The sequence below is a fragment of the Cupressus sempervirens genome, chromosome 5 (genome assembly GCF_028749045.1).
Source record: "Cupressus sempervirens isolate cs-2001-9-10 chromosome 5, ASM2874904v1, whole genome shotgun sequence".
NCBI lineage: Eukaryota > Viridiplantae > Streptophyta > Pinopsida > Cupressales > Cupressaceae > Cupressus > Cupressus sempervirens.
The window spans coordinates 315,946,030-315,958,462 of NC_143122.1; the positions used below are offsets into that span (position 1 = coordinate 315,946,030).

Here is a 12,433-nt window from a genome sequence, read left to right on the forward strand (position 1 = left end):
TACGCTGCTTAAGATCCAGTAGCTGGTGGATATTCAGTGAGATATTATATCAAAATTCCTAGTTGCTGCAAACACTTTCAATGTTAGCAGATGTTATGGTCCTCGATGCTGTAAAAGTTTGGCAAAAATCATGTGAGAACTACAGCTATACTGCAATTCATCTGTGTTTGTTATATACAATTATGTGGAGGAAATCCCAAGTAGAAAACTCTCTTTTTGAGAAGAAACTTCGCCGTGAATTAAATGTGTTAAAAATGAGAAGAACAAAAGAAAACAGATATCCAAACACAAAATATGATCTCATAAACCAAGAAGTAAATAAAAATTAAACAAAGACAAATGGTAGATAATAAATCTATAATGTCCAAAAGGCATATAATTTATGGGGTAAAGATTAAATATTTACCAAGTGCTGAATATTACATTTACACAACACATGATCACAGAATATGAGGTAGAGTAGGGCGTGCAAATCAACTATCACTAGCTAAGTGCCAGAATTGAAGGCTTCCTCTGGAGAAGAATTTTGATTATCCTTATTTTGATTATTTTTTGAAGCACGATATTTAGCAGCATCTAACATGTGCTTGCTAATCTCCTTTGAATAGAACTGCAATACGTGGCTCCCACTTCCACTCCCACTGTCACCTGATTCTGAAGTCGCAACATCTTGAGCAGCTGTGAAAGCATCTTCTTCTATTCTCTTTGCAACGGCATGGGCTTCTTCACTATCAAACTGACCATATTTGTTAGAAAGTATAGAAGAAGATGAGAGTGTTTTTTCCATACGCTCCACCACTGCAGCCCTAGTTCTTTCACTAGGAGGCCATATACTGAATGAGAACTTTGAAGCTTCCATTTAGGATCAATATTTCAATATAACACGTCAACACAAGGATCAGCTGGAAGTGTGAAATCAATATCATCAAAGAATAAAAATTAGTTCACACAGCTTGCAACACAATACAGGCAGATGCATTATACACATAATAACATAGGAAAATCAAATGTACAAATTCTGCAACCAATAAATTAAAAGTTAATTAAAATAAACAACACTCAAAAAGTGATCGAATGGAAGAGAATATTGCATCAGTTTTAAAATCCTGCATGGGTTCATGAAAAATGCTTCATCCAAAAACAAATTGAATCTTTCCCAGTGACATGGATCAGCTACCATATAGGAGACCTGGAAGTTTATACTGTGGGATGAAGAGTTTTATTGTTATGTGGCATTACTGAGATATGTTTCTGTGTAAGGGAGATTACAAAACGGCAGCTAATGCTCCTAAAATATATAGTTGAGCGGATATATGAGATACACTACCAAAGGCTCCTAAATCTATTCAGTCAGACTTCCTAAGAAAATACACAGAATCCTACTCTATAGGACGACTTTGTTGCATACAATAACATATCATCTTCAATAAGGTATTGTAAGGCAGATCTTAAACAGTTACTGCTAATGAGAGTAATTTATAAGTGAGGAAAGTTTATGGCAGAATATCCAAGTTATAGGACTTTATCAGGAACATCAGTCTAAACCATGAAGGTAATAAATTCCACAATGTAAGTCAAGCTTCCATTTCCAATATCTATCGACTACCCTTTAATGTAGCCACAGGAATATAATGAAAGTAAAGATAAAAATTAAAGCAATGCTTATGCGTAGTATGATTATGTTAAGTCTTTAAGCCTACCCCAATGTCTTGCCACCAGAACTGTTGGGAGGTAGGGCTCGAATGCATAAATCAGCTTAAGCATGTTGTTGATTACCTATATGTCAAATACATAAGTGACCCTAGCGGACTGACATCAAGAGGTCTCCACTCCCTCCCTCTACCGAAGGGAGATGCATTATGCCAACAAAGTATGTGTACAGCATGTATTACAGATGTAAGCCCGATGTAAGCCCGACCATTTTCGCTTAGAGATCTGCCCCAAGGTTTAAAAATATATGAATATTTATCTGCCCCAAGGATCTTAAACAAAAATTAGATAACACTTTGGGTTATAATACAGAACCCAAAAAGAAGCTGTAGATCTAACTGAATTCTAAGTCATCAGTTCATTGCAACGTAAAAGGAAGACGAGAAAGGTATTGAAGCAGAGCCACTTGAATCAATATAGAAATGGCAAATTTGAGACTTCAGTATATGGCGATGAAAAAATGAGGATATTCAAAAACCGAAGTTAATCATATGAAAAACATTTCAAATTATCTTTACTAGTTAGCTCTTCTTCAAATCGGATTAAAGGAAGGGAATAGATGTATAATATTTAGGTAATAAACTCGGGAGAATTATCTGCTCAATCAAAATGTAGCCCTTCTGCACAGAATTCTTTCCTGATTTTTTCGATTGAGCTTATTCTTTTGGAGATCTTTAAAAGTTACAAGTGAAACTAACTGGGTAGTCGATTTTACATCTTCAAATCAAAGTTACATACAAAACGCATTGGATATCAATTTTACCTCAGTTCATTATATAACATAGAAAATAGATTTGGGTATGGCAGAAAAAGAAAAAGAAAAAGGACGGTATAGAAAAAAATTCTACGGAAAGTTAACTTTACCTGTATGAAGGAAAAGATCTGCCCTGCGATTGTAGAATGAATTGGGTTATGAACACTTGAGAATGTGCTATTCGTAAGTGAGACGGTAATTTTTGTAGACTAAATTATATTATTACTTGTTTAAGGAACAAACTGGCAAGCATGTAATCCAAATGCCTATTTCTAGATGTTATTAGCTGGACGGTAGTTGAAAGCAAGGTTTACAGTGGACCGGTATCCTCTAATTACTTTCAGATTTAGTTCTTGTGATGTGAGAAGGACGTTGATTCACTGGATGATCGGTATGTCTGTCTCTCAATTGAATGAATTGAAAGGTCTAAGGGATGAAACTCAAATGTGTCTTTGGAGCGAATTTGAAGAATGTGCCCGAATGCCTGGCTTTTAGGCTAAGTGAAATGCAGTCAACGATGTGTTTCCTCCGACTTCAAGTTTTTAAAAAATTATGTTGTGTAGCTTTAAGAACTCCTCGAGTGCAAAATTGAAGTTCATATAGTTTTGGTTGTTTTAAATATCTTATGTTGTGATGCAATATTGAATTTTTAAATATACTATTGGACCATTATTTTTCAAGTGTCTTATCTTATGTTACTTTAATAAAAAAATTGGCATTGTCTAATTATGAAGAATCCTTGGCAATTTTGTTGAGAAATTTTAAGTAGTCTCTTCAACGAGATTATAGTTTAAGTTAAAGAGTTTAGATTGAATTGACAAAATGTTCATTGATCTACGTAGATCAACCTTGGTCATTAACAATAAGTTACATGACACTTTTCAATTCCCAACTCTAAGTTGAATTAGACTAAGTTCAAACTTTAATGAGCTTAACAAAATGGGTGTCCATTAATGCTCAGTGTAAATTTAAATGAGGGTTTTTAATATGTTTCTCTTAGTCAAATTAAGTCAGTTTGAATCTCCAGTCAGTTTGAATCTCTAGCAAAATTAAACAACATTGGGACAATGAACGTGAAAAATTAAGGGTATTTTTATAGGGAAAGTGTTATGCTAAATCAGATGCTTTTGATTCCAAAAGAATATATCAAGAATGGGTTTTGAAAATACTTATGAGATATTAATAATAAAATTTACATTCAAATCTTGTCACATTGCATTTACAAGCATCCTTATCATTGCTAGCTCTTGGATTACATGTCCAAGTAAGATTTATTGTTACAAGTTACTAAAACGTTTTAATTCTCCTCAATAACTTTCATCTAAACTACCATGGAAGTACTTGCATAAAGCAACCATTAGTCATAGTCATCTCAATAGAACCTTGCTCAACATTGTGTGTATCTGTCTAGTTCTAATTCTCCAAAATAGATTTCATTCAATCTTCCATGGAACTACTTGCATAAATCAATCAATGTCATAGTCATCTCAATAGAACTTTGCTTCACAACTCATTAATGGGCAAACTTGGGTGCATCTAGTCTATAGTAAAGGTGATGGCATCAAAGGGTGGACTAAAGTTAATTTGGATGGGGCCTCTGAGGAAACTTGGGACCTTCAGGTGTTGGATGTGTAGTTAGAGATTGTAGAGGAAATATTCTTAATTTGGAAGTGAAATGAATCAACGATGGGATGAATAATGTAGTTGAAGCATTGACAACATTGCATGTGATAAGGACAGGGTGGAGATTAGGAGTAAATCAATTATATTTAGAGAGAGATTTGTTTGTGGTAGTAAAGGTTATTATAGCAAGTTCCTTTCAAGCAGTGCACCTATAATACCTCTCATTTGCTATCATTGTAGACTTAGTTGTTAAAGTTCTATATGACCATTCTATAGATGTGTTAGCCCTTAATTGATATTTGAAATGCAATACTTTAATATGTTGAGTAATTGATAATGTCAGGTTGTAACAATTTCCTACTTACAGTGATGATGCTTTAATTGCTCTTAGTTAATTTATGAAATTACTTTTATGATGATGTCATATGGTGATGTTTATTATGTCCTCATGATGATGAAATATTCATGTTAGAATATGATATTATTTATATTTAGGATTTACCATTATGCTTACCCCATACTCGCATGTGTATGGCGTGTGTGTTTGTTTTACATTTATGTTTGACGTGCCTGATATGGTTGAGGGAGGGAGTTGTAGTCACCTACTAGTTGGGATCTACACAATGTACCACTCCCTGTCATTTGTTATGTCTATTTAGCTTAGATATATATGCACATGTACATGCTCATCTTTTATACAGATTTGCAGGTATCGAGCATCGATTTCCCTGAATTGTCAGGATGAGTGTGCCTCATCACAATAACTCAATTGTAAGAATGAGGAGATAATGTTAAGGTCCAATCCCAACCATAGCCTAATTACTTGTCCTGAGAAGGAGGACATGTAACTAACTTTTCACCCTTTTTAAACCCATGAGTTTATCTTTGTCTGTGTTGTTTAATTTTTAGTTTTGGTAATGTTGCTTTTATGTGGATTTGGTTATGTGATTTATTTTGGTAAATGATTTAATTATAATATTTGGGTTGATAATATAATATCGAATATGATTAAATATTATTTGATTAAAAAAAATATATTAAAATATGAGAATATTTAATTAATTAAAAACTAATTAAATATGTGCTTTAATTTAAAAGACTTAATCTAGAAGTCTAATTTGGAAAATTGGTTAAAGAGAAATTAAAATATGGTGATATTTAATTAATTAAATATGTATTTTAGTTTAAAAGATTTAATATAAAAGTCTAATTTAACAAGTTGGGTAAAAAGAGAGTTAAAATATTAAAAGGTTAAAGATTTAATATCATTTTATTATAATTATTCAATTAATAATAATTAAATTAGAGTTCTATTTAAATAATGAACTTCAATTATTATTATTAATTTAAATAATAAACTACTCTTTAAAATGTGCTTGCACTAATTAATAAAGTGGAGGAAAAGAAAAGAAAAGAATATTTTAATTGAAAAGTTATTTAAATGTGCATGAAAGGATTAAATAATCAAAGTAATTATTATTTAATAAAGTTAGAAGCTTTTAGTAATTGGGGAATAGACACCCTACTTAGGGTTATGGTGATTTATTAGAGGGCTTGTATTTCATTTGAGGGAAACAAAAGTTTTGGAGAGAAAATCTTATAATTGGAGCAAAAGAATTGTTGAAAGTTTTAGAGGGTTTGGATTTGCACGCATTTACAAATTGTCTCATATTTTAGTTGTTGTTTTGAAGTAGGGTTTGAAAGCTCATTATAGATTTTTTATTGAAAAATCTGTCTACTTCGTGTCTTCATAGGTGCTTGTATAATGCTTATTAATTTATTCTAATGATTTTTAGATAAAGAATTATGTTGTAGATTTTGAAAAGAAAAATTTATTACTCAAGAAAACTTGACTGAGGAAATTTGTAGAAAAAATTAGAATATTATTATGATTGTATTCTTTTAAAACACTTTCTAAGATAGGGGAAATTCAATTATAGAGAATTGGAAGAAAACAATAAATTAAACAACTACAGTTTCAACTTTAAATTTTTCATTAGAACCATGTGATTATCATGAATTTTCTAAATAAAGATAAGTATTCTTCTTATATCTAAAATAATTTGGTTGCAAAATTTATTGGAAAAATGAAAGATTAATTGAGAGGAAAGCATGTTGTAACTAAACTTATACATGCATGTGGAAACAAATATACTAAAGATGGAAAACTAATTATATTACACTAATATGATTTGAGATATCAAAGGCATATGAAAATACTAATTGTATATTTTATTTTATTTTATAAAAATATAATTTAATGTTTTGATTATAAATTAAAAAATTTAAAATTATGATTAATTATTAATTTAAAAAAAATTTAAAATATTTTTAAAAAATTAAATTAAAATATATATATTATTTGTTTATTTTTAAAATTAAATAAATGAAAGTATAAATTTATTTTTTTATAAGTGAGTTTTTAATATCATTTACTTTTAAAACTCTTAGTGGGATATAACTTATTATATATTTACTAATGCAAGTGGAGTTGCAATTTAATAAATATATAATCGTAATTTAGTTATAGTGGAGTTCACTATATAATCTTCTAGTTATGAATATTTAATATTATGAGAGAAATTATAAATAACTAAATTAAAATTAAAATTTCAAATTTGAGTTATCTCTTGTTGCATTATGAATTAAAAGAAAAACAAATATTAATATTGGACTTAAATAAAAGTCAAATTAATATTTTAGGAATGAAATTGATCTTAATATTTAATCTAATAATATACATTTATGTTATTAATTAAATTATTTATTATTTAAGATTATTTAAATTAATAACATGATAATATTGCATAATATTTTATATGCACAAAGAGATATGACATTTAAATACTTATTGATTTAAATAAATATATTAGCATAACAATTTATTTTAATATGTGTATTCTTACTTTATTTTTAAACACATTCTTATGACCCAAACTAAACAAGAAAAATTGATGGAATTAAATCATATGGTTGAAAATTGCGTGTTTTTTGATATTCTATTTATAGTCTTGTGATGTTTATTTTCATGATGACTTTCTTTGTGGGTTGTTTAGTTGATCAAGCTAGGATGTGCACTAGAGGTGTGTTTGAGATTTCTTTTATAATTATTTGATTAGATGTCATGATATATTTTATTGTTCAAATTGAGATTTATTTTATGAGATATCTTTTGATGAGCATTTATGAGAACTTGGGTTTTGAGAACCACTGTTATTTTTGGTTGCCTATTAAGAAACTGAATTCGATCAATATTACTTTTGTGGTATGAGACACAATTGTAGTTTGTGAGTTTTGGGAAGGTAGTCTACCTGCATGTCTTTGGGAGTGGCTTATAATAGGGGTTCAAGACCCAAAATGGTCAGTACTAAGGTAACCTACTGTAAGTTATATAATAAGTGACAATCTAGTAATTAATATTCAGGGAAACACACTAAAAAGATAAGTTAGAGATATTGTCTCGCCCATGTCTTGAGTGCTTGTATGGGCTAAGGATGGGAATTGGATGATACCTAGTGAGAGGTATGACTAGTTTGTCTTGCCTTCATGTGAGGGTATTCTAGTTTCGCATGTGTCACGTTGAGGGTCTGGGGTCTAATGAGATACCATTCTAGGGTAACTCAAGTAGTTTGACCATATGATGACACTCCTAGTATGTAGTTTGAGTCTCCTTCATAGATTTTGTTTTACCTCTAGTGGTGTAGTTATTGGTGGTGTACTTATTGTTGGTGTTTACTTTCATTGATGGTGATTGGTGATTCATGGTTGATGTACTTTTGACATGTGACTTTTTACTTAAGGTGGATATATTTCATTGACTTTATCTTGATTTGATATTGTATTGCATTTGGTATCTAGATGTTGACTTGGTGTGTGATGTAAGTATTAGAATGAGTGTCCCTTTGGTTTTGATTATCTCTTCTTCCTAAGTAGTTTGTCTTACTCTTGAGGTAGTTTTAGCTATTAGGTTTCCTTTCCTAGGAATGTTTTATGATTCATTAGTCATTTTTGGATCGTTCATTATCTTCCCTACATGGTGGGAGCAGAAGCCTGACTAGGTGACCACACAGCCAGGAGGTAGCATCTTCTTACCATTTGGGCCCCCCTCAATTTGACAAATGTTGGATGCTCATGGATGAAGTTGTACCATTATCATTCTTATTACTATCCCAGAGATTTCTATTCAGTTGATGTATATGTGTTATCATGTTATCTTGTATTTTGGTGCACTTGTATCTATTCTCGCATACCCTACGACATGTAAAGTGGATGTTATTCATTAGATGTATTTCATTGTATTAGTTGATTTTACGCATTTTCTTATGAGATGATGTGTCTATTATTTCTTTATGATCATGAGAGATTGTACTTGAGACTTTAACTAATTAATATAAACTTCTTAATGTGACTCAACATGAAGGAACCCTCAAGGAACAGGAACTGTATTTGTAGTTGCTTATGTGTACTTGATGTGTATTTGTATATTGCTTCCACATTGTTATTTGATATTGTTTAAACTTTAAAAAAATAGTTTAGTAAACATTGAAACATGTTAGGTTATTTCTCTTGGGTTCCCCAGTGGGGCATTACAACACCTATAAAATCTTATCAATGTAATTAATCCAAAATGAACTTTCACGCTTTAACATATTTAAAATTACCCAAATTTGAAGGCAAAGAAATTGGGTGGTAGAAGTCCTATCAAAATGGGCTTTGAAGTTCACATTGGGTGAAGTATGTAAGCAAGATTTTCATAATCTTAACCTTGCATTGGAGAATGATTACAATTGTACCACCATTGATGCATTAATAAGATTGAAGAAATGTCATAAATAAATTAAATGCAGTCAAGTGTGTGGGGTTGGAAAAATGTGATGTTGACACTGAAGATGCAATTCTCCATTTTTTAGGCCACCAAAGTGTTTATGAGTCTTGGCCTCTACTGTTGTAGTAGTAATGGATGTTACCATTACCCACCTAATAACATGACAATAATAGGCTTTCTTTGGGGATGTGAAGATGCAAAGACTAACAAGAATGTGCATTTGCAAGGACAAGGAAATGTTAAAGATGATGTTGAAATTATTGAGGGATGGATTTGTGACTACAAAACACATATACCATATTAATGTGGATATCTTGAGCATTGTGTTGGGTTGGGATTTGGAGCTCATATAGGATGTAGAGGTAATCAAATGAGTGTCGAAGACATTGGTGATGGAAGACATGTGTACCACATCTTTGAATGGGTTGTTCTTGGTCTTAGTTTTGATGTTTCAGAGGGATTAAGGATCCACAAAAAACATGGGAGTTTGACATCGTTTCCTTTATTCAATGATTAGGGCTAGTGAACAATCTAAACTATTTGGGGAAGGTGTGTGTAGCACGGGATGACCTAAAGTGAAAGATTTGTGAGTTTAAAACAAGGAAATTGCAAATGGTAAATAGGGAATTTGTTCAACTTGTAGCGTCAAAGATGAGAAGGTCCCAAAGAGTCAAGGATGAGTTTGTAAGGACAGTGGTCAGTTTTGGCAAGGATGATGCAAACTAAATGGGTGAGTCATCTACTCATGGTATTGTTTTGGCTTGGAAAGGGCACATAAAGTCTTGTATTTTGGATTGGTAGGGGGAACAAATGGCCATGTTGATTTGTTCTATGATATTGGAATGTATGGATTTGAAATTCTCTTTCTTTTTTTCTTACTCTGTATAATGAAATGCATACAATTTGTAATAAGGTAATTTTTTGGGTTGTAGTCAAATATGTGAAATTGCTTATTAGACAATATGTGGATAATGTATAAGGGGGGTAGAGTTGTAGAAATTTTCAATCCAACTTTATGAAGCCAAGATCACCTGCATGCAAATATAATTTGTCATTAGGAAGAATGAAGTAACAAAGCAAGGGTTTGGGCTCTAAAATATGAAATATTATAATATCAAATTAAACAAATGAATTGCAAAATATAAATAATACATCCTTATAAAAGGAAATCATGAAAACCTAAGGGAAAACATTTAATAATTAAAAAATTTATTAAATGTGATAATGCATAAAGTAAAATCTTAAGAGGGCATAAAAGGTAACTTAATAAAAGAATTAAGTTAAACCTTTTAATCTGACACATGCCCCCTTAAGATGACATGATGAGGTATTCAATCACAACCAAATATCTATGAAGTGGAGAAATGGAGAATACCACATGGAAAAAACTCTACTCCAGGAGAGATGGAAAGAATGTTGAAAACTAGTGAAGAACTGTAGAAGCCTCAAAACTAGAGAATATCCTAGAAGATAGGAACAAAAGGATAATCATGAATAACACAACTAAAAAATACATAAGTTGCAAACATTGTCAAAAGATAATTGCTAATCTAAAGAACCTCCATTGAAATAGAACCTAACTAGGTAGAGAGGACTATAATTTGCATGAGTGTCCTCAAATGAAACTACTCAAATTAGTAGGAAAACAAAGGAAAATAATTGAACTCAAAGATATAGATGGCATAAAACACCAAAGTTTAAAGAGTTGATTAATCAAACATGGAAGGTTGCCTCCAAAATGCGAAAAAAAAGAAAAGTGTCCATATGGTAAATGATCCATCTCACCAAAGTGCATAGGTACCCAACCAATGCATCCACCTAGTACATAGGAACAAATATTGTAACATAGCTCACTCCATTGAACTAAGGAAGCATAAGAACCTATAGGATGCCAATAATGCCAAATACCACTAATACTCACTTGAAAACCACTTTTCGTGCCTTGAACCACTGACAAAACAAAATAGAAATTGTTACGCAAGGCAAAAATTCCTTCAATCAATGAAAAACCACCAAAAAATCCACCAAAAACTAGTAACCATTGGTGTCGGGCATGTGGGGTGCGTGGAGAAATGCAAAGTGCAGCTTGAGGATTTGAAGTGGTGTGGCAAGCTTATGTGGGCCTAAGAGAGGCAAGAGCCACCTATTGAATGTCATTGGTGGTGCAGTCACCAAACAATTGCACGAACCTCCAAGAAGGATGGGTTGGTGTGTGGGGATGTCTACAGTTGTTAGTATGGCGGCTGCTGGAGGATCCCAAGGAAGTATGAGGCCCATTGGGAAAGGAGCCCACAAGCCTACATCGACAAGGACTTGTAGGCCCCTTAAAAAAAATTCCTTCACCTTTTTAAATAAAAAGTGCCTTCCTTTTTCCAAAAAAACATGTACCTTGGCCCACTTTTTTTTTTATAAAATAATTTTTTGGATTTTTTTTTTTGAGAGAAAAATAAAATAAAATATTGTCACTTCTTGATATTTGTGCCTAGCCCGTATGACCTTGTGCCAAAAAATATTTGCCACAGATTGCAACATTGTCCAAATTGGACATATTTTATATGGAAATAAGGATTTTTGGGTGCCATGAATCCATTGGTGAGGTCCATTTGGGCTCGAAGTGCTCCAAAAGAATGGCTCACCTTGAAATCTAATAAAGAACCCTTGAAATTCTAAAAATTCTTCAAAATCTAGAACACACAGAGTTGAAGATGAGGAAAACTCAACCCACAACTCCCAAGTTGCATGCAAACACCTATCACAAAAAGAGAGAAGCAAAGTTATGGAGGTTTGAATTCAATGATCCATAAAAGAGGAGACATTCTTGATGTGCAAAAAAAGAAATTACAACTGAATCAAAAATTATACGAATGTGCTAAGTTATGAAGAGAGATCAATTCTTATAAAAGGAGATCAAAACCCTAAAAGGTAACTGACCTAAGTTGCATTATAATAATTAATAAAAGAATTAATTATTATGTGTCTAATATTTAACTTAAGTAACATAGAGATAATGAGTGGTTTAATAATTGAAATAATTTAATTTAATTTATAAGAAATTATCTTATTAATCTAACACCCTCCTTTAAGATAAACTTAGGGAGTAGCTAAAATTCTAAAAATTGCTACAGAAAGAAAATGCAAATGGGTCCCAATGACAAATGCCTGATCAGGTACCCAAGTACAAGAGAAAGTCTTTATAAAGAGGAGAAATAGAGAAAACCACATGGGAAAAACTTTTCTCCAAAAAGAAATGAAGAACATGAAGAACACTATGGAAGCATGAAGCTACAAACTCTGTCAAACTGTTGATCTGAAGAACCTCCACTAAATAGAAAATGACCAGGTAGAGAAGACTAAGTTTGAAGAGCTAATCAATTGATTATGGAAGATATGTTCATGGCCTCCAAAAATAAGAATGAAAGAGTGCTCATATGGTAAATGATCTATCTAATCAAAACGCATAAGTACTTAGCCACTATATTCGCCTAGTACATAGGAACAAACATTGAATACATAGCTCACTT

General features: G+C 31.8%; 1 protein-coding gene across 3 annotated transcripts; it reads right to left on the reverse strand.

Moving 5' to 3' along the window:
• Window positions 1–295: 295 nt before the first annotated feature.
• LOC149555918 (MFP1 attachment factor 1-like) lies at window positions 296–2,993 on the reverse strand. 3 transcript variants are annotated; one of them, XM_089830014.1, is made up of 2 exons: window positions 2,575–2,993; window positions 296–902 (listed from the first exon to the last, which is right to left on the reverse strand). In XM_089830014.1, exon 2 carries the CDS (start codon window positions 857–859, stop codon window positions 488–490), a length of 372 nt encoding a protein of 123 aa, XP_089686140.1. In that variant the 5' UTR covers window positions 860–902; window positions 2,575–2,993; the 3' UTR covers window positions 296–487. The 3 variants fall into 3 exon arrangements, with proteins under 3 accessions (XP_089686140.1, XP_089686142.1, XP_089686141.1); XM_089830016.1 differs by lacking the exon at window positions 2,575–2,993 and adding an exon at window positions 1,777–2,549; XM_089830015.1 differs by lacking the exon at window positions 2,575–2,993 and adding an exon at window positions 1,701–2,549.
• Between the last annotated feature and the right edge of the window lie 9,440 nt (window positions 2,994–12,433).

Excerpts from the sequence above, each read along its gene's own strand:
- LOC149555918 (XM_089830014.1), bottom strand. The coding sequence starts at position 859 with ATGGAAGCTTCAAAGTTCTCATTCAGTATATGGCCTCCTAGTGAAAGA.